This window comes from Nelumbo lutea, chromosome 1 (assembly GCF_056320005.1).
Source record: "Nelumbo lutea isolate HS-2025 chromosome 1, American lotus-T2T, whole genome shotgun sequence".
In the NCBI taxonomy this organism is placed as follows: Eukaryota; Viridiplantae; Streptophyta; class Magnoliopsida; order Proteales; family Nelumbonaceae; genus Nelumbo; species Nelumbo lutea.
In genome coordinates, this window is record NC_142684.1 from 91,330,073 (window position 1) to 91,353,107 (window position 23,035).

General features: G+C 43.5%; 1 protein-coding gene and 1 non-coding gene across 2 annotated transcripts; one reads left to right on the forward strand and one right to left on the reverse strand.

The window, feature by feature from the left end:
- Positions 1-1,047: 1,047 nt before the first annotated feature.
- LOC148876101 (uncharacterized) lies at positions 1,048-4,379 on the reverse strand. Its single transcript, XM_088966110.1, has 3 exons — positions 3,757-4,379; positions 1,491-1,629; positions 1,048-1,362 (listed from the first exon to the last, which is right to left on the reverse strand). Exons 1-3 carry the CDS (start codon positions 4,108-4,110, stop codon positions 1,178-1,180), a joined length of 678 nt encoding a protein of 225 aa, XP_088822236.1. The 5' UTR covers positions 4,111-4,379; the 3' UTR covers positions 1,048-1,177.
- Positions 4,380-12,238: 7,859 nt separating this feature from the next.
- Positions 12,239-12,311, forward strand: TRNAR-CCG (transfer RNA arginine (anticodon CCG)). Its single transcript has one exon. It is a non-coding gene; the product is annotated as a tRNA-Arg (tRNA).
- Positions 12,312-23,035: the final 10,724 nt, after the last annotated feature.

Genomic DNA, 23,035 nt, shown 5'->3' on the forward strand with positions numbered 1-23,035 from the left:
TTCGGCAAGAGATGATACGAATATGAATGAATGAACTCAATAACTGGTCCGTGCATGGAAAATAGACCCACTACCACAAGTGAGAAAGATGGTAACCCTTCTAAGAAACGCGTATAAATATAAATATGTACAGTATAAATACATACAAAATAATATTAAATGTAAGATTTTGTACTCTATAAATTTGTATTTATACTCCTTCCAAACTGAGCCTAAAGGACAATGATAGAGAGAAGCAAATTTGAAACAAAAAGACATTTGCTTTTAAATCGAAAAGTTTTTTGTTTAAATTCAAATGAAGTTATTTGATTAAATGAAAGAATCACAATAGTTGGAATTTAAAATTACATCATAAAAATGTTTGAGAGTAGATAACCCACACCCACGACCCGTCTCAGCTTGACACACAGGTATAAAAAAGGATTCCAAAATACCCACCAAGCCAAGAGAATGCATATGTATATACATCCCATTTGGGTCCCCATAAGACAAAGGGCAATTCTTAGTAATAAGCTTAACAGTTGTAATTATCTCATATGAGATTCATGTATATAGTAAGAGAGGAAAAATGACTCGAAGGTGGAGGAATATTTAAAATTGGTCAAAAATCAAATAGAATTTGTGTGGACATGAAATAAGTGTGAGTGCATACAATTTAATGCAAAAGAAAAAACACTGAAAAGACAAAAATACCTTTTTGAATCACACCTAAAAACCACCTCAACCATGATTACAAACTTACAATCGAACCAAACTATAAGCTGTCCGCCTGGTGGCTTGGGCTATGCCTTTAGGTTCTAACTTCTAACTTCTAAAGCCCGACTTGGGGCCGGACCCAACCCAGTCCATGATTTTGGGCTGTGTGCAAAGAGTTTCTCTACAAAACGTAAACAGTACACACAGTTTCTGGGCCAACATTAATTCAAAGATTTCTACATAAGAGGTCTTTTTGTTTCCAATTGGAATGTGCCTTTGGGCGTAGAGGGTGATAACTTTTGTATGTCTTCAGTCCTTTTGAATATTCTACAAAAAATATACCAAAGGAAGTGACGCTGAACATGAGGATCTATATTTAATTCCTCATGAAGAGAATGTCTTCAATATATACATCAGTTGAAACTTGAAAGGAGGCTTTATATTATAAGATTAATATCCTCATATAACATATTCAACAGTCTTAAGAAAGTGTAAGGAAGTGTTGCAAAGAAGCAACCAAGCTTGGAGGCCAATGCTTTTTTTCTCTTACATAAGAGAGATCTGTATAGTGTGGATCAAGCAGAGTGGCAATTGTGAACTGGTTTTCAGCAAGCAGCGGAGCGTGTTTGTCCACATACAAGGCTGCTGCTAGAGCTGCATGTACTTCTACATGACATGAACCATGAAGAGTAGAATTAGAAACATTCAGTGAAAAAACACAAACAAAGAAAACATTTCTCTTTTCTTGTGTGTGTCTAAATATGTATACTGTGTCATCATCCTTTCTGATGTACCTGGATATCCCTTTAGGGAGACTGAAACATCTTCCATTTCTGCAATTGCTTCTTCTCTATCACCAATTTCATATAAGGCCAATGCTCTTCCCACTCTTGCATACTCTGAAAATGCAAAATCTTTGTACTCCTTCACCACCTAGAGTGATGACAAAGTTGATAACAAGTGAGGTTTTATTATTGCAGGTTTGCGTACCAAACTCCTAAATGGTATCATGTCTGAACTCTGAAGACCAAAAAGGAATCATACGTGCTCCTGCTTTTCAACTCCTTATGCAACATGTGCCTCATAGAAGCCAACTATTGTGTTGATGAAAATAAATACATGATCAATTGAATCATATGTAACCTACATTGGCCTTCAATCTATGCTAAATGTCCAGAATATCATGTCATAAGCTTAATGTAGTTTCATGAACAATCAAAATTGGTTAAACTTTGATGCGGGTGTGCTAAAATTGTAATGAAAATTTTCTAATTTATAGGCAAGAAAGAGAAATTATCGTCACATTTATCATTATTTGATAAATGGGTGAGGAGAACTGCCAACAGCTTGCCAGATGGTCTAGCTAAGCAAGGGGTACAAAAAACGTGAAAAACTCATCTGTATTGGGCTCAGTTGTAATTCTTGGGTTGGGTCTGTGTTCTTTCGTTTTTCACAACCTCTTGTTTTAACCATGCTTTCTTTTTGTTAATGAAATCATTTCTGTGTTGCTGATCTTAAAAAGAAAGAAAAAGAAAACGTAAAAGCTTTAATCCCATGTTGTTCTTGGTTCATACATGGAAATCTATATAGTAGATGATTTTAACTGAAGGTAGGAGTTCTATTAACTTCTTAATCTGTGTAGTTTATGCCTTTCCAAACTCTCCTCCCATTGGAGAAAGTATACACAATTTTGGAATACTTATGTTCCAAAGAACCTGAGCCCGGTCTTTAACTTGATTCTAATGCGGATAACCCATCTTACATTTTTCAAATTTTGATATGGGATACTGGTGAGTCATCAATAGGCAACAGAAGGTGAGTTGTTGAGTCTTTCGTCCCAGGATGAAAAGGCACAAGTTATGTAGATATAATTATTTGATATAAGATCTTTTTTCGTCTTCATTGCTTATTATGCAATAAGCAGGAAATATGTTTGTGCCTCAATTGAAATTTGATGGAATTTTTCGAAGGAATAGAACACCACCACTTAAACTCTTCAATAAATTTGTTAGATGACCTACAGAACAATATGCAGCCATCATATAAACTTGGGTCTGAATTTTCCTAAACGACCCAATGTTCTTTGAGGGCGGTTAGAAAAATCAATGAAAAAAAAATCAACAGAACAACAAGATATATAATTTAAACAGAAATACATTTCTATGCTATAGATGGTCATGGACTATTGGACCACCAGCTGTGGCAGTAATGCTAGTTATTAAAATACATTTGCAAAGGATTTACAAAAGGAAGAAGATATAATGTTCTGTAGTTATTATCTTCCCCAGACATGAGAAGTATGACTTCTTACATGACATGCTGTTTAAAAGGATATGCATCCTGTAATAGGTGGCCCATGACAGGGCATAGTCCGGTAGACAGACAAAACAAACAGCAAAGACAGAACCTACAGCAACAATGATCTTAGAGTTTCTCTAATGAAAACTAAACAGTTCAGAAATAGCCTCAAGCCCATTACAAGTGATTGAACCTAACCTGCAACTGGGAGCAAGGGTCATAACAGACTCCTGCTATGGTTTCTAAGGACATAAGCAAGCAACTATTACAATCCAGTGATCAAGGAAACAACCTTCTAACAAAAAGAGAAAACCGAAAGATGGATCTGGAGTCCTCCACACCTAATGATCAACACATGCTTTCATGTTTCAATTAACAAAGACATTTTTTCTGTAAGGGAAATAAAAACTATAACATCGCCTTTAATGGAAGCTCCGAGTACTGTCCAATAGCTATACATATTATTACTGCTCTAGCTAGATATAGAAGATACTCAGACACGAGAAACACTTCTAGTGTGATAAATTACACCGCAACCAAGAAAGTTGCACAAATTGGGAGAAGGTCATAAGCTCAGACACCATTACCTTGGGATCAATTAAGCATAAAACTATCATGGGTTGCATCATTGACTTAACATTGAAACAAAGCGCAAAGTCTGGTTCATTTTCCCTATCTATTTCGGAAATTTTAATGCAAATTAGATTTTGAATCCTCATTGGGGAACAAAACAAAATCCGAAGAAAGCAAAGAAATGGATACCGTGGTAAAATACTCGAGTGCTTGATTGAAGTCTCCCTGAGCCTGCAACTCCCTCCCTTTATCAAGCAATTGAACAGCTTCGAAGATTCGCCGAGAGAGGGCATTACTGGCATCTTTCTCAGCAGGGCTAACAGGGTCGAAGCTCTGAAGAGCAGAACAAGAGCGAGGCCGACTTGTAGAGGGAACCAGAAGAAGGGTGGAGACTGGGAGAGAGAAGACCAACAAACGCCTCCTTATTAGTGGAGTTACAGAGAGCGTCTTATTGGTGTCTGCTCGTTGGAGGGTCTGTGTGTTTCTAGCTTTTGGGGTTGTCAAGGGAGGAAGATTGAAAATGGATGCTTTGGAGGCACCCATTTCATTGGAAACTTGGGTTTCAGTTTGTTTCTCTTCCAACTGATGAACTATTGAGAATAAGAAGACTGGTGAAGGTCAATATGAATATTTTGGGTGCCGCTGCAAACGGCGACCGCTGCTATTCCATTTGCCGGTGACTCCTTCAGTGTTTCTGTGAGCAGTTTTTGACGGGGCACGTGGTAGGGGAATGTCTCTGGCTGCCAGCTCCCATACAAAGACGCTCTCGAAACGCTACGCGTCCTCTTCTCAACCGCAGTTTAGATTATCCCCGTGTATTAAAAAGAAGAGAATATCCATCCAAGGAGGATGGTGTAATGGTGTTCGGCATGGTTTTGAAAACCGGACCGGACCGAACGATCTGTCCGATTGACCCGGAAACGATTAGATAATCAATTTTGTTTAGCCTAAAATCATTTTTTGGCCAAAAACCATAGATTTGATCAGTAATTCGTTAATCTGGGCAGTTGAACCATACCTGGACAATGATACAACAGTTTTTGGCCGCTTTTATTTTATTTATTTTTTAAGTGACAATGGGTTATCCATTTGAACTAGACAAACAGACCGTTTGACCCAAAAACAGTCTCCAGAATGGTTTTATATCCGGTCCAGTTTTTAAAACCTTGGTGTTTGGTCATTGTAGTTTATCAGAAAATCAGTGCCAATTCAATTCAACCCGACATTAGAGGGGGCGTTCTAAAAACAAAAACATGTTATTGAACTCTGATTTTGTTTTAAAAAAAAAAAGTTGGTTTCACATTGTAGAATGCGCTCAAAGATTAAAATTTTATTTGGTTAAGTCATTTATCAATAAAATACTTTTTTTTTTTAGATTATGTGAGTCCCATCCAATGGAAAAACATCATTTGGATGAACCATTAAGCATTTTTTTAAGGGATAAGTAGACTGTACTCCCCCTTACAAATGTTTATGTGGCACCCAATGTCATAGTTGCCATAAAAAGCAATAAAAACGGTATTGTTTTGATTTTAAGAAAAAAATCGTATAAAATGTTTTGCAAATAAGTGCCGATGGAATTAAACAATCCGAATCTGGATCTATTCTTCACACCAATCTTACATGCGTATCCCATCATCTATCGGGAATATTTCTCGTACTTTTGTGTTATTATTCACTAAAGACGTTTTCAATACACGGTGGGATGTGATTATGAGATTAGTGTGAGGTGCGATCTGTGGCAGAACTAAAAGTCAAGAATAAAGAAGTTTTTCTATTGGAAGGGTTCAACCCCAAGGACGAACCAGCGAACCGAGGTCAGTTGGCTGAGTATCTCGCCTCGGTTTCCCTAGACGAGGCTGAACCTGAAAAGGCGGTACATGTTAGGTCACGCCTTCCTCAAGACACACTTTCCGAACTAGTAAGCTTCCTCAAAACTAACGCCGATGTCTTTGCTTGGTCTACTGCTAATATGCCAGGAGTTGACCCATTAGTCAAGGTTCAAAGTATCGATACTTGCCGAAACGCCGGTAGGGTGTATCAGCCTGTATCGGTACTCCTTCTTTTGTTTTTTTTTTTTTATTTCTTTTGAATCTAGCTTAGAGGGGCCAGTTTAAGGCTGGTCTACCCCCTGAACCACATGCCAACCCGAAATACCCCTGGAGGGGCATATCGGGAAGGTTCTGATACGATAAGTATTGGCCAGTATGGGTTGATACGTATCGATACTTTGAACCTTACCCTCAATCATTACTCACAGGCTAAGCGTGGACCCAAGCTGTAGGCCAGTTCGGCAAAAGAAGAGGAACTTTGTATCAGAGCATTGGAAAGCCATCGGAGAGGAGGTAGATAAGCTACTCGATGTCGGCTTCATCCAAGAGGTACATTACCCTAAATGGTTATCTAACGTGGTCATGTTCAAGGAAGCTAATGGGAAGTGGCGCATCTGTATTGACTTCACAAATCTCAACAAGGCTTGCCCTAAGGACAACTTTCCTTTGTTGAGGATTGATCACCTCACCAATGCCACCACAGGGTACGAGTTGCTATGCTTCATGGATGCCTTCCTCGAATACAATCAAATCAAGATGCACATCGATGATGAAGAGAATACCTCATTCATCACCGAGCAAGACACCTACTACTATAAGGTGATGCCTTTCAGATTGAAGAATGCTAGGGCCACCTACCAGCAGCTAGTGAACAAGGTCTTCAAGGACCAGATGGGAAGGAACGTCGAGGCCTACGTTGACGACATAGTGATTAAGAGCTTGAAAGCCAATTAGTACACCTCAGTCCTCAACGAGACCTTTGAGGTATTGAGAAAATACAATATGAAGTTGAACCCTAGCAAGTGTGCCTTCAACGCCACCTCAGGCAAGTTCTTGGGCTTCATGGTTACTGAACAAGGCATAGAGGCCAAGCCATAAAAGATACAGGCCATACTTGATATGGAGCCACCTCGGTTCATCAAAGAGACAACAGAGACTCACCAGTCAAGTGGCAGCTCTCAGTCGATTCATGTTGAAGTCTACTGGCCATTGCATACCCTTCTTTTGAACCATCAAGAGGCTGAAAAACTTTCAATGGACTGAAGAATGCCAAAAAAACCTTCGAGGAATTGAAGTTCTACCTCACCTCACCACCTTTGCTCACATGACCCCTCCTGGGAGAAACCTTGCTCCTATACCTCTCGGTCAGGGATGAGGTCGTCAGCTTTATTCTGGTACAAGAAGATGAAGGAGTATAGAGGTTGATCTACTATGTTAGCAAGGTCCTCTACGGTACCGAGACCAAATACCCTGAGGTGGAGAATGTAGCATTTGCATTGGTAGTCATGGCTAAGAAACTTAGGCCTTACTTTCAGGCTCATAGCATCACAAAAAGCACTAAGGCAATGATATTTTTGGCCAACCATACATAAGAATGTTGGCATGTTACCAAGCTAGTATAGAAATGTGACTGATGCTAGAGACATTTCAACATCTCCCATTGACCTGCCACAACCCTCTCGGCCCTCAGCAGTCCATCGTCCTTTGCAAAGTCGGGGATGGATCTCATCAAATCGTTCCATCAAGTCACTGGCAATAGAAAATACCTCATTGTCATTGTAGACTACTTCACCAAGTGGATCAAAGTTGAGCCCTTGGCAATCATCATGGCCAAGACGATCCAAAGATTCTTTTAGAAGAATATCATTTATCGCTTTAGCATCCCCCACATGTTCATTACAGACAATGGCCAACAGTTCGACGACGCAAGGTTCAAAGAATGGTGTGCAAGTCTTGGGATAAAACAACAATACACCTCGATAGGCTACTCCTAAACCAACAGCCTAGTCGAGGTCACCAATCGAACCATATTAGAGGGATTGAAGATGAGGCTGGATAGAGCCAATGGACTTTGGGTAGATGAAGTGTACAACATCCTATGGGCCTACCGGATGATACCTATGGCAGCCACAGGTTAGACCCCATTTAACTTGACATATGGGACCGAGGTTGTCATTCCAACAAAGACCAGCCAACTGATGCTTCGGACTGAGGCGCACAATGAGGCTAACAACGATGAAGAGTTCATAAACAACTTAGATTTGTTGGAAGGCGTTTGAGAGAAGGCTCAAGTCAGGGCCACACCCTATCATTAGAGAGTCATCATATACTATAACTCATTGGTCAAAGAGCATCACTTCAAAGAAGGTGATCTCATCCTCAGAAAAGTCATGGTGCTCGAGCTCGGTGTTGGAAAATTTGGCCCCAATTGGGAAGGGCCCTACAGAATCAAGCAAGTGGTCGACCCTGGCACATTTCGACTAGACTACTTGAGTGGAAGGAAAATACCTCGTACTTGGAACTCTAAGAACCTTTGGATGTACTATCGATAATGTAATATAACTAGTGAAAGTTTTATCAATAGTGTGCAAAGTTCCTTTAACTTTGGCTCGAATCTTTAGTGTAAACGTTCTTACTCCATTTAATCGCCAAGACTCCTCGGTCACACGACTAGCCGTAACAAACACAACCTTCACTAAGGTTATACGCTCGGATTAGACGACAGCCAAGGCAGACAACTCTTGAAGAGTCATATGCCTACTTGCCTTTTGTCTAAGGCAGAGAGCTTTCGGGACCTTGGCCATGGTATCGACCTATGACATCGTTCCACCACCTAATGCAAACTAAGATGAACAAATACACTAAGTGAGAAACGCTACTTGGCTAAGGCAAAGGCACTTTGCGACCTCAATTGTACATCAACCGCTGGGCCTTGACAACGTGTGAGCCCATTCTCTAAGTCCCTAAGGAAGGAAGGCCAGGTGGGCTAAGGCAATCACCTCCCTTCCCTTCTAGCTAAGGAAAGAGGCCCCAAGACCTTGGTGGCGAAGGTCGGCCTCGGCCTAACCGCCATAATGGGAAATCCTAAGCAAATAGCTAAGTAAAAAGATATCAAGTTAATTCTGAAACTCATGCCCCTTCAAAGGGGGCATTGACCCCTTGTACAAAAAGAAAAAGAGAAAAAAGACAGAGAAAAATAAAGAAGGCACGGATTTCACAAAAACTTGATGTATTTTTCAGTAAGATTTCTTTGCACTTTGCACTTTACAAAAAAATCGGCCTCTGATGTGGGAGGTCGAGCCCCTTACAAAAAGATTAACAAAAAATGAGTTCTACGAAGAGAAGAAAAGACAAAAGGCTATACGAAGGAGGCCCCAGCCCTGCGTAAGCAACTTCACGCATCGACGTGTATGCGTTCATCGGCTGCCTCTGGTTGGGCAGGTTGCTCATCGCCAAATTGGCTGTCAATTGGCTCCACCGCCTCAGTCGCCTAATTGCTCGAAGGCTAGATACCCACCTGGCTGACGTCAAAGTCTGGAAGAAGCACTAGCACTTGAGCCTTAGTATCTTCGATGCCCTCCAGGTATGAAGTGATAACGTGGGCCATTTCATCTTTGTAGGCCCCGAAGGCCCTAAATTCCTCTACAACCTAAACCGAGGCCTCCTTCTCTTTTTGCTCTTCCACCTTGAGCTTCTCCTCTGCCTCATCTAGGGAGACTCTAGCAGCCCTCAACTGATCCCTCTTCGCCAAGACCTCGACCTCCAACTTCTTTTGACAGTCGTGCTCCTCACAAGCCACCTCAAAAGAGGCATCTCGGTCGGTTCGCGCCTCAGCCAACTGATGCTTCAATTGCTCGACCTCCTCTTGAGAAGTCCAGATCTACTGATAGGATGACAGTGTAGGAAGACATTTGCAAAAAAACAAACCTCCATCAAATAAGAAAGCAAAGTAAAGAAGAGAAAATGACTAAGTACAAGGAAGAACTCTTACATCGGTCAACCGATCCACTAGGGTGTTCTAAACCCCTTGGATGGAAACTTGGGCCTAGGACTACCGATCCCCTGCCAGGAGCATCCCCGTCACCAGAGCTCAGTTGATGCCAGGGTTGCTAAGGGTGTCGCCCCCTCCTTAATGCTCCAGTTCAGGTGGAAGGCTCTACAAGCCGATAGCGGTATGTCATCACGGGGGTCGGATGAGTGAGGCCTAGATTACCACAAGCCTCCAACGGTTACCTTTGTCGGGTGGTCCCTCACCGCCAGCCTCTTGGCCCTCAGAGCTTGAGGGGTCTCGATTGGTCATTTAGGTGTAGATACCCTACTCCTCTCGGCCTTGGTTCATGCCTTTAACCGAGGTGGTTCCTTCATGATTGGCCTCCTCAATGGCCCCTCAATTAGGCCCTTAGTTGACTTTTCCAGTTGCATGAGTTGGTCCTTCATGCTACCATGTATTTTTCAACAAACAAGGAATGCATCAGAAGATAGATAAAACAAGCATAGAATACGACATAACTAACTAATGGCAGGAGTGCCCATATCGAGGCGGGTGGGGCTGAGACCAGCCTACACCAAGTCTTCCTCTACTACTAGGGGCTCAACATGAATCATCCTTGTCAGTCGTATCTAGGTCATCATGGCCGACTCCTCTTCATTATTGTATGGTTGAATCCTCTAGGCTAGCGAATTAGGCTTCCCCCAGTCAGACCTGAAAGACCATTCTTCTGGATAGGAGACAAAGAAGTATTTCTTCTTCCAGTTGTGGATGGACGACGAGTTGTCCACTACGTTGCCCCATCAGCCTTGGAAGTACCACAAGTTGTCCCTAGCAGGATGCCTCCTCAAGGCGATAGACCCCAAAAGATGTTCAAGGTAATGCACACCCCTCAGAGGTGAGCCATTATGAGCACAACTATGGTCTTGACTACATTCAAAGCTAGTTGACTGAGGGAGATGTTATATAATAATTAAAGATGTTTGGGATGAGAGGATGTAAAGGGAAATTGAGGCTGAAGTGGAGGTAGTAGTCTTGTATGCACACCTCCCCCTCAATTGGCCACCACAGCCAGCCACCGACACTAGGGACTCTTACCTTATGGTCCCTGGGTATATGATACATCTCGAAAAGAGCCCTCACTTATTCCTTATCAAGCTTACAGTCCAGATCGGAGCACGAGAAACACATCAGCATCACACCTCAACCTTCGTCCTCGGCAAGCTCCTCGGGAGTAGGATCTCTAGCTTCCTTCGACTCCACCACTTTGGGATGTGCTAAGGCATTCCCCACGGTGTCACCCTCGGCCTCGTGGAGCCAGTACTTTCATTGGGAGATTCCCTATCTCACTAGTCGCACTCAACGCCTCTAGGAGAAATCCTCTCCCTTAGTACCTAAACACCAGGCTCCCAAGGGGAGCTCTATTATCAGTATTTCCATTGTTGGGTGAGGTGGAAGAAGGACTACTAGTGTCACTCAAGTTAGGAAGATCGTAACACTCAGGCTCGGAGTCTGAATACAACATGGTTCGAGGAAAAGTCCTTTACCTAGTGTTTGAGTGTGAAGAAGAAGATTAAGGGATTGGCTAGATTAGTGGCCGAGGTCTTTGGAATCACAAGCGGAAGCGAGCAAATGGTGGGATCTGCCTCAACCATCGACCCTTTTAAAGGAAAATGTATGGCTCAAGTTGCTTTGATCCAATGGTCGTAGAGTTATCGATTTGATAGCCCAAACCGATGCATTACACGTGGCATCGACCTTGGGAAGATGAAATGACACTGAGCAAATAAGTTGGTCTGCCTGTGTACTCCGGGTCAAGAGTGACCAAAATCAGGTTACTTGTAGTGTTGTCTCGAGCACAGACACAACCGATCAATATCGACGCCCATACTGCACACAGATTCACGATGACACCAATACGAAGCACGACCAACGAATGTGGACACCTCACACCCGTGCTGGACACGGTCCCGCGCTCTCGGCCCACCAAGATCCTCCAAAGGGGCATGGAGTAAATAAAGAAGCAGTCACCACACAATCACCAAGAAGAACTCTTAGCAGCCGAAGCTAATGCTTCTGCACTATTGCATGACACTTTCTTCGACCAAAGTCGAGGCCTCTACCCACCACGTCATCCAACTCTTCCACGAAGCAATGCAGTACTCTCTTCGGCCGAAGCCTAGGTCTCCGCTCAGCACGCCACTTGACCTTGGTCACTACAGCCCTGAGAGTGAGACGCAAGTGATGTAGGAACATGTGGCAAGCATCAGATTGCACCACGTGGTATCGGTCGGATGGGATCCTAGTTGTCCATCTCTAACTGCCTCCAACCACACCATGGCAAGGTTATCTATAAAAAGGGGGTGCCCAACTCAAGGTAAATCCGTCTTGATCGCTCTTGCTCTCTTGTATTCCTACTCTCGAGAGACCTCATCTAAGATCTTAAGGGCTAAGCTTTGAGACCTCATCTTAAACCTAGTCGACCCCTCTTAAAGCGCCTGGCTAACGTGATTGTCGAAGTCTCTACTCCTGGATAACACCCGGGACTTCTAACATGTACTCTTCTCCTACTCATAGGTTGGACCCATCGGCCTCGAATATCAACGAAGTTACCTTATTACCCTCGTCCTCATCTTTGGTTGCAACAAATAATTTTACTTTGAGACTCAAATGACAATAAATAGGGTTTAAACATGTAAGAAAAATAGGAAAATAGTGAAAATGTTGGATATGTTGATATGCATTGCAAAAATTAATATCATAAATTGTTTTTAAAAAGTTTTTCCAAAACTATAATAAAATGTATAACCTGATACGTATTCAAATTCTTGCAAAGATCACATAATCGAAGGTTCGCGTGGCCTAATGGATAAGGCGCTCGCCTCCGGAGCGGGAGATTGTGGGTTCGAGTCCCATCGTGAACGGAATCTTCTTACTTTTGATTTTATCTCAACCCATGCCTGCATTTTTGGGCTGTAGGGTGGGACTGGCCTAAATTTGGGTTCTTACCTCAATCCAGTCCAACCTGAGCCTGCTCAGATAAATACATCTTTTTTATTATTATATATACATTTATATGTCTAAATACATGTATATGTGTATTTGTAAATGAAATTTATATATAATTTTAACTAGTAGTATTTGTAAATTAGATTATAAAGCCCAATGAAAAATGAACATATAAAAATGTATTCACAAATTATTTTAAATTTCACCAAACCCAACAACTCAACCAAAGCCCAAACACAACCTGAGTTGTTTTGGATTAACCTCTAATTGGCGGGTTAATAAACATGGGCTGAACCTCAGGTTGGGTCAGGCCCGAACTTGAGGTTTAGACCTTCGGGGTTGGGCCTGGGTTGTTGACCTTGAACCCTACCCAATCTGCCAGAGTTGCACTCTTACCATTATGTGATTTTTTCTATTTTACGAGGACATTAAGGCTATGTTTGGTTTGAAGGAAAAGGTAGGAAAAAGAAAAGAAAGACAGAAAACCTATACAAGATTTGTAAGCCTACCTTTTCTTTCCTTTCCCTCCAAACCAAACATAACCTAAGATTAATAAATGACATGGACTTTTCTTTTTTATACCGAACTGAACCAAACAGGCCCTGGCCCTATCAGAGATGTGTCCTATATATGATAGATTTTTTTGCTTACAGGAAATCTGCAGTGAATTTGATATTTGTCTTTCTTTCTTGATAGCTAAAAATAAATAAATAAATAAATAAATAAATAAATAAATATAATATATATATATATATATATATATATATATATATATATTATCACGAAATCGGAGGTACAAAAGGTTCCAGCCATTTCATCATTACTCAATGTCCAAGTCCTTAAGCCTTACATTGTAAATCTCATTAAATCTTATATTTAATTTATTTTTTATTAATAAATTCAATTACTTAAATCTATATTCAATACTTTTAATCTTTTAAAACCCATATTTTTTAAGACAACTCAAAAATTAAACCTTTCTTTCATCTAGATAATGGGTAAGCAATTCAACCATCAGAATTAAGTGGATTAACCCATGATGTCATAATTAGATAATAAAATTTTAAAGATAAAGAAATACAAAAAATTAAAAAAAAAATGTAGAATACCACTCTTTTACTAAAAAGGGTATGAACCACCTTGTGTAACTTTTTTTTTGAACTAAGATACCCCTTTTCTAAATTTAGTGCCTTTACTCTAATTGTGATGGCAAGAAATGCAATTTGAACTACTACATGTCACATCATTTAATTCCCTCTCATTAAGTCTTAAATTTAAGAAATTAATTCTTATTTTCTCTCATTATATCATATATTTAAGGTGTTTCTTCATTATATAAACTCTCTTAATTAAGTCTATCTAATACTCTTAACACTACTAGCAAAAGGGCATGTGTTATACACATGTATCTAATGTAAAAATATATATAATAGTAAAAACTATTTAATATGAAAAATAATTTTTTAAATAAAATCAAGAAAAAAATAACATTATGAAAAAATAGATTTTTTCATAACCGTAATGCACAAAGATTATTACAACACTGAAGAATAATTGATTATGTGATAATTATTCTAATCAATAATTATCAATAATATACAAAATAATTTAGAGAGTGGATAGTTATCAATAATTATTCTAATCAATAATTATCAATATATACAATGAGAAAATAAAAAACATTGGTTCTCTAGGAAATTAGCAATATAGCAATGATTATTAGGATGGCAATTTTCCTTGGGCCCCTAAGCCTTGCCCCTTGGGGATCCCTACTTATATATGTATATATGTATGCATGTATGTATGTATGCATATTAATATTTAAAAAATATAGTGAAATGTATTTGAATATATTTGGATCTTTTTTAATTGGAGATTGTAAATTTTAAAAATTTTAATTTTTTTATTTTATAAATTTTAACTATTTTATTTTAATTTTTTAAATGAAATGAAAAATCAAAAACACAATAATTAGCATCATAGAAAAAGAACGGGGAGTGGGAATCTTTGTGGGGGCAAAGATGGGGATAACCTTGTCCCCACCAACAGGTACGAGGATTGGAATTTTTGTAGGAACATGGATAGGGAGTGGCTCCTTGTCCTTTCCCCGCCCCATTAGCATTCCTAAAAATTATCCACTATCACCCTATTTCTTTGGGAAATTAGCAAAACTTGTTTTTCTTCCCCAAGCCGACCACATATAAATTATGGAACAATGTTTCCTTGATTTCATTCTTATTATATAAAAATAAAAAAAATCAATAACAATAATAAAAGTTATGAGGAAATCAGAAAATAATCAATAAATGGCATCGACACAAAGGGTATTAATAAAATAATAATTTGTTAACTCGTTGATAGCACTAAATGTTGGGCTCAAGGAGAGAGAAGCAAGGTTTTAAATTTCGCAATGTATCGGCCAATACATATCGTTTCGGAAGAGTTTCGATATATGGAACATGTATAATTACGTGGTTTTGTATTTTTTTTCATCTGTATCAAACCGATACGGTTCTGTATCGGCTTTGCATAGGATTGTTTCGGGTATGTATCGGCGGATACAACCTGAAATGCACTGATACGCATTATGTATCAGCCGAATTTAATTTCCCTCTTCTTTTTAAATTTAAATTTAAATTCTCTTCTCTCTCATTAATATTAATTTTAATTAAGTCTTAAAGTTTGAGACGTCACTAAATGCTAATATAATTTAATTAAATGCTCATTTAAGTTACCTTTGATTACAGCATTTAATATGTCATTAAATGTTATTTAAGTGAAAAAACTTGTTAAAAATCACAAACCATAGGTAACAAGTTTTGAACCCAAGTCATTTGCTTATAACAATAATTAATTAACTGTTATACCAATTTTAATTACTTATTAAAATGACATGTTTTTTTTATACTTAAAGTAACCATTCTTGCTTTGGTGGATGTTTCCCAACAAATGCTATAAATTTGATTATTAATATTTATATTATAATAAGATGAATACAAGTTATATTTATTTATTAAAAATTAAGGTATATATTAACTTGTATACATAGAAATATTATCTAAATCTATATATAATAAATATTAACTAATAAATGATTTCAAAAAAATATTAACTAATAAATATTAGTATATATATACACACATTTTAGTTCTTCTATTATTTTTCAATGGTTACTAATTATATCCCGATACTTTATATAAATCATTAAAGAATGGTTTTATGTTTAAATGCATTAGTTATACTCACATAAAACTCATTTTTATTATTGTTCATATTTTTAAGGATTTCTTTTTGGATTTTCTAGTGTATCCATGCATATCTTGATTTTTTGTCCATATCTATACGGTTCCAAAGCATATCTCGATATGTCTCTTAAAGTTACCTTTCCGATACACCTTGCGTTTCCGATACTTTGAACTTTGGAGAGAAGGTATTGAAAGAGAATATTAATTAGGGCAATTATGGGTCCAATTTTTGTTAGTAAATTATTTTTAAATAAATAAATAATTGAGTAAATCAAATAAATAAGAGTTTATAGATAACATTTCACTTAATTTAATAAAATAAATGAATAAATAAATAAAAACTTTGTTAGGACGAGACTGATATAGGCTATCTCAATCCAGATCAGACCCTTCTAAATCTTGGGCTCCAAGGAGAGAGAGAGTGTGGCTGATAAATAAATAAATAATTAATTAATTTTATTTAATAGAATGAATAAGTAAATAAAGTTTATTTATTATTGGTATAAGATTGGTACAAGCTATCCCAAACCAGATTTGAAAAAAAAAAAAAACAACTACCGATACACCCTAAACAGAGGGCCTATCAAACAATACGGGCTGATACATGTTGATTTTTTGAACCTTGAATAAGATACAATGAGTCAATGATTCTGAAAATGGTTCGCTTATCATTAAGGCAGTTGTAGGTTGAGTGAGATTGGAATTCAGGTTACGGTTAAATAGAAGGATAAATTTCTTAAACTACTCTTATGATTAGCTAATTGACTAAGTGTTTCCTTAGTGTTTGAAAATTGGCTATTCCTTACTGATGTAACCGTTTTCAGCCACGTACCAATGTTTTGTGATGTAAAATTTTTTGGCAAAGTACCTCGTTATTCGACCCGGTGGTGGCGTACCTTAATGACGAGCTACTTGGTGGCGAACTGCCTGGTGGTGAACTGCATGGTGGCGAACTACCTGGGGGCGAACTGCCTTGGTGGCGAACTGCCTGGGGTCGAACTCCCTGGTGGCGAACTCCCTGGTGGCGAACTGCCTGGGGGCGAACTGCCTGGTGGCGAACTGCCTGGGGGCGAACTGCCTTGGTGGCGAACTGCCTGGGGGCGAACTGCCTTGGAAGCGAACTCCCTGGTGGCGAACTCCCTGGTGGCGAACTGCCTGGGGGCGAACTGCTTGGTGGCGAACTGCCTGGGGGCGAACTGCCTTGGTGGCGAACTGCCTGGGGGCGAACTGCCTGGGGGCGAACTGCCTTGGTGACGAACTGCCTGGGGGCGAACTGCCTGGTGGCGAACTCCCTGGTGGCGAACTCCCTGGGGGTGAACTGCCTGGTGGCGAACTGCCTGGGGGCGAACTGCCTTGGTGGCGAACTGCTTGGGGGCGAACTGCCTGGTGGCGAACTGCCTGGGGGCGAACTGCCTGGTGGCGAACTCCCTGGTGGCGAACTGCCTGGTGACGAACTGCCTGGGGGTGAACTGCCTGGTGGCGAACTGCCTTGGTGGCGAACTGCCTGGGGGCGAACTGCCTTGGTGGCGAACTACCTGGGGGCGAACTACCTTGGAAGCGAACTCCCTGGTGGCGAAATCCCTAGTGGCGAACTGCCCGGGGGCGAACTGCCTGGGGGCGAACTGCCTTGGTGGCGAACTGCCTGGGGGCGAACTGCCTGGTGGCGAACTGCCTGGGGGCGAACTGCCTTGGAGGCTAACTCCCTGGTGGCGAACTGCCTGGGGGCGAACTGCGTGGTGGCGAACTCCCTGGTGGCGAACTGCCTGGGGGCGAACTGCCTGGTGGCGAACTCCCTGGTGGCGAACTGCCTTAGAGAATGTTGGAGCTCCCTGGTGCGGCGCAATCCGACTGCCCTCAGCATGATGCGGTCTTCTTTCCTTTGTAGGCTACGGGAGATGAGGGACCTGCGAGAACTTCATCTTTTCCTCCTCTTTGTAGGTGGCGGGAGCTGAGAGACCTGCGAGAACTCCATCTTTTCCTCCTCTTTGTAGGTGGCGGGAGCTAAGGGACCTCCGAGAACTCCATCTTTTCCTCCTCCTTGTAGGTGGCGGGAGTTGAGGGACCTCCGAGAACTCCATCTCTTCCTCCTTGTAGGTGGGGGAAGCTGAGGGACTTCCGAGAACTGCATCTTTTCCTCCTCTTCGTAAGTGGCGGGAGCTGAAGGACCTGCGAGAACTGAATCAGAGGTCCCGGGGGTACTTTCCCGGTGGGGGCTCTCTGATGCTTAAGTTAGCACTCTTATTGTAGAGAGCTTTGAAGATAATATGAGAGAGCTAGAGAGCAGGGTTACTTCCCTTTCTTTTCCATCCCTTTCCCTTTGGGGGGTGAAGTCTTTATATACTAGAGTCTTCGCGGGTTAGGTGGGTGAAAAGCCTCCAAACGGTAAGACTCGTCGCATCCGGTCAGAACTGGGGTACGGTGGTGAACTCCTCGAGGTCGTCAGGCTGGCGCTTGTGTCAGGCGGCCAGGTCGGCGCCTGGGCCGGGTTGTCAGAGGGGTGCCTGCGTCAGTCGGCGGGTCAGTGTCTAGATCAGGTCGTCAAGCTGGCGCCTTGGCCGGATCATGCGCTAGGCTGGTCCAAGTCGGCCAGGTCGTGCAGGCCGTGCACAGTTCGCACAGGCCGCGTGCTAGGCCGCGCACAGTTCGCGCGCGCCGTTCAGTTCGCGCGCGCTGTGTAGTTCGCTCGCGCAGGCGCGTGTCAGGCCGCACGCAGGTGGGTCACCAACTTCGTAAGTTTGTTGGCTGGGTGTTTTCCTAGTTGTCACGAGGTGCCACGTGTTACAATTTTAATGGAGGGCCAAATCTGCCCTCATCAATAGCCCCCCACTCCCGAGCTGATAGTAACTCAGCGAAGGGAGTAGATTTCTTTTGGCCCGTAAGTCGATGAGCTAGTAAGTGCTGATCCAATTACTAGTATGGCCCGTAGGCTTTGGGAGCGACTCGTAGTCTATTCTTTTTTGACTTTGCCCGTGCTGGAGAGGCGACCGGGTCTTGAGCAGTAATGTGGCCTGTAGGCTTTTGGGAGCGACTCGTAGTCTACTTTTTTTTTACTTAAGCCCGTGCCGGAGAGGTGACCAGGTCTTAAGCAGTAATGTGGCCCGTAGGCTTTTGGGAGCGACTCGTAGTCTACTCTTTTTTGACTTTTGCCCGTGCCGGAGAGGCGACCGGGACTTAAGCAATAATGTGGCCCGTAGGCTTTTGGGAGCGACTCGTAGTCTACTCTTTTTTTACTTTTGCCCGTGCCGGAGAGGTGACCGGGTCTTAAGCAGTAATGTGGCCCGTAGGCTTTTGGGAGCGACTCGTAGTCTACTCTTTTTTGACTTTTGCCCGTGCCAAAGAGGCAACCGAGTCTTAAGTAGTGAGGTGGCCCATAGGCTTGGCCTGCATCAGCTTTGTAATGCCGGTCACCTACTCCTACAAGAAGCTACTAGGGGCTCGACCTTCGGGGGCAACACCACTAACTTTAGGTTGCCAACTCACACGGGAGCCTTGGAAGGCTCGACCGGTAAGGGCGCCTATGTAGTCAGTTGGCCGCCAACTTCCGCGGAAGCCACGAAGAGCTCATCTTTGTAGGGGGGACCTTGCGGAGATGACTGATGTGGCATTATCTGAATTGAAAGTAAGGTTGGTAGAGCTACTTAGTCCGTTAGCTCCCTGCATAGTCTCTGAGTTCATAAAAAATGTAAACTATAAAGCGATAGCTTCAATTTCTAAAAAGTGAGGACTTAGTTTTGGCAAAATGAGAACTTAGCTTTGGTAGGCTGAGAACTTAGCTTTTTGTAGCGGGTTCCCATAGACGGCGCCAATTGATGTAACCGTTTTCGGCCACGTACCAATGTTTTGTGATGTAAAATTTTTTGGCAAAGTACCTCGTTATTCGACCCGATGGTGGCGTACCTTAGTGACGAGCTACTTGATGGCGAACTGCCTGGTGGCGAACTACCTGGGGGCGAACTGCCTTGGTGACGAACTGCCTGGGGGCGAACTGCCTGGTGGCGAACTCCCTGGTGGCAAACTCCTTGGTGGCGAACTGCCTGGGGGCAAATTGCCTTGGAAGCGAACTCCCTGGTGGCGAACTCCCTGGTGGCGAACTACTTGAGGGCGAACTGCCTAGTGGCGAACTGCCTAGGGGCGAACTCCCTGGTGGCGAACTCCTTGGTGGCAAACTCCCTGGTGGCGAACTGCCTGGTGGCGAACTGCCTGGGGGTGAACTGCCTTGGTGGCGAACTGCCTGGGGGCGAACTGCCTGGTGGCGAACTCCCTGGTGGCGAACTCCCTGGTGGTGAACTGCTTGGGGGCGAACTACCTGGTGGCGAACTGCCTGGGGGCGAACTGCCTTGGTGGCGAACTGCCTGGGGGCGAACTGCCTGGTGGCGAACTGCCTGGGGGCGAACTGCCTGGTGGCGAACTCCCTGGTGGCGAACTCCCTGGTGGCGAACTGCCTGGGGGCGAACTGCCTGGTGGCGAACTGCCTTGGTGGCGAACTGCCTGGGGGCGAACTGCCTTGGAAGCGAACTCCCTGGTGGCGAACTCCCTGGTGGCGAACTGCCTGGGGGCGAACTGCCTGGGGGCGAACTGCCTGGTGGCGAACTGCTTGGGGGCGAACTGCTTGGGGGCGAATTGCCTTTGTGGCGAACTCCCTGGTGGCGAACTCCCTGGTGGCGAACTGCCTGGTGGCGAACTGCCTGGTGGCGAACTGCTTGGGAGTGAACTGCCTTGGTGGCGAACTGCGTGGGGACGAACTGCTTGGTGGCGAATTGCCTAGTGGCGAACTCCCTGGTGGCGAACTGCCTGGGGGCGAACTGCCTTGGAGGCTGACTCCCTGGTGGCGAACTGCCTGGGGGCGAACTGCCTTGGAGGCTAACTCCCTGGTGGCGAACTGCCTGGGGCGAACTGCTTGGGGGCGAACTACCTAGTGGCGAACTCCCTGGTGGTGAACTGCCTGAGAGAATGTTGGAGCTCCCTGGTGCGGCGCAATCCGACTGCCCTCAGCATGAGGCGGTTTTCTTTCCTTTGTAGGCTGTGGGAGATGAGGGACCTGCGAGAACTTCATCTTTTCCTCCTCTTTGTAGGTGGTGGGAGCTGAGAGACCTGCGAGAAATCCATCTTTTCCTCCTCTTTGTAGGTGGCGGGAGTTAAGGGACCTCCGAGAACTCCATCTTTTCCTCCTCCTTGTAGGTGGCGGGAGTTGAGGGACCTCCGAGAACTCCGTCTCTTCCTCCTTGTAGGTGGAGGAAGCTAAGGGACTTCCGAGAACTGCATCTTTTCCTCCTCTTCGTAAGCGGCGGGAGCTGAAGAACCTGCGAGAACTGAATCAGAGGTCCCGGGGGTACTTTCCCGGTGGGGGCTCTCCGATGCTTAAGTTAGCACTCTTATTGTAGAGAGCTTTGAAGATAATATGAGAGAGCTAGAGAGCAGGGTTACTTCCCTTTCTTTTCCATCCCTTTCCCTTTGGGGGGTGAAGTCTTTATATACCGGAGTCTTCGCAGGTTATGTGGGTGAAAAGCCTCCAAACGGTAAGACTCGTCGCATCCAGTCAGAACTGGGGTACGGTGGTGAACTCCTCGAGGTCGTCAGGCTGGCGCTTGTGTCAGGCGGCCAGGTCGGCGCCTGGGCCGGGTTGTCAGAGGGGTGCCTGCGTCAGTTGGCGGGTCAGTGTCTAGATCAGGTCGTCAAGCTGGCGCCTTGGCCGGATCATGCGCTAGGCTAGTCCAGGTCAGCCAGGTCGCGCAGGCCGTGCATAGTTCGTGCAGGCCGCGCGCTAGGCTGCGCGCAGTTCGCGTAAGGCCGCCCGTGCACCGTGCAGTTCGTGCGTGCCGCGCAGGCGCGCGGACAGGTGGGTCACCAACTTCGTAAGTTTGTTTGCTGGGTGTTTTCCTAGTTGTCACGAGGTGCCACATGTCACAATTTTACTGGAGTGCCAAATCTGCCCTCATCACTTACTATTTCTGGCAATTAACTAATACTTCTTTTACCCTTAATGTTATAACTTTCAAAAATACCCAACTTATCCTTATTATAAGGTCCAACACCAGCATCTCCGTCAATGCACTGGCACCGGCTCCGAAACTGCAACAACCATACCTTATGCCATTTTTAGTTGACACTCATAATTGGCATCAATGACGGTAGTTGCATCAGAAGACAGCTTAGACGATCATCTGAATTTGTAGATCGGAGAGGGAGAGAATAGGAACGATTTCTTATAAGCTCTCCAAGTAAGTCACAGGGAAGGAGAACGAATATTGCTCTGTACACAGTCCACGTCTGACGCCTCTCTTCACCGCCACTGCTATAAATAGTCACATAAACCTATGCACTTCTACAGACAACAGAGATTCTTCTCCTCTATATTAGTACTATTATCACACGATTCAATACTCCCTTCGACGATGGTGCAAGTGAACCTCTCCAAGGCAACTGTGCTCGTCTTCATGGTGGCGATACTCTCAGCGTCAGCTGCTATGGAGGAGGATTATAAGCTGTACCCTTAGCAGCATACCGTCCGTTTATGTTCAGGAACTGGGAATTGACTGAACCAAGGAGGTCAACCCATTACCGAAGAAGATTTGAATGTTCAATCGACTGAACCAGGGAACCAGGAGTGTGCAGCTCCTAACCTCCTAACAACAAGGACGACCAACGAATTACAATAGGGAGTTTGGGGAGGAAAACACGCTCGTCTGGGCGCGAGCTACTAATAGGCTGGTGAGGAGAGCAACATTCGTTGCTCGAAATCCAAGAGGAACCCGATCGCATAAGGTGGATGCTCTTGCTGATTCCGATCAACTGATACAGTAACAGAGGGTAGGGAGTTTAGTGAATGGTTGGGAGAGGCCAAAATGATAAAAAGAATAAGTCTCAGCGGCAGCCGCGATGGTCTCCTCGATGGCTTCAACAGTCTCAACAGCAGCCGCTACTGTGTCCTTCCAGGGTAATAGCGAGATGGCGCCATCCCCGACTCCTTCCATGGTCTCAGGATCGCCCTTTGCTCTGCCTACTCTGGCTCCTCCCTCCTCTTTCTCTCCTCGCTCTCTTGAAGCAGTAAATGAAGAGGAGGCATACGAGAAAAATTGGGAATCAAGAAACTTCAACTCACCGTCATTTCACCAAAATAGAAACTGTTTTGGATTTCAGCGGAATGCGTGTCCATGATGCTCACTTTCACTGAAGAAAAAACCGGCCATCCAAACCCCCTAATTTCTCTTTCAAATTTTCTCCGTCTAAACCCTTTCTTTCGGCAGCTGGGAAAACCCCTCTAATTTCTCTTTCAAATTTTCTCTTGGTCGGTCTCCGGCAGTTGCAATTGGGAAGAAGAAAGCAGGGTGGAACCAGAGAATGATTTCAATACTGTAAAAACCATAGAGAAGTAGACTGGACATGTACTCTCTCTC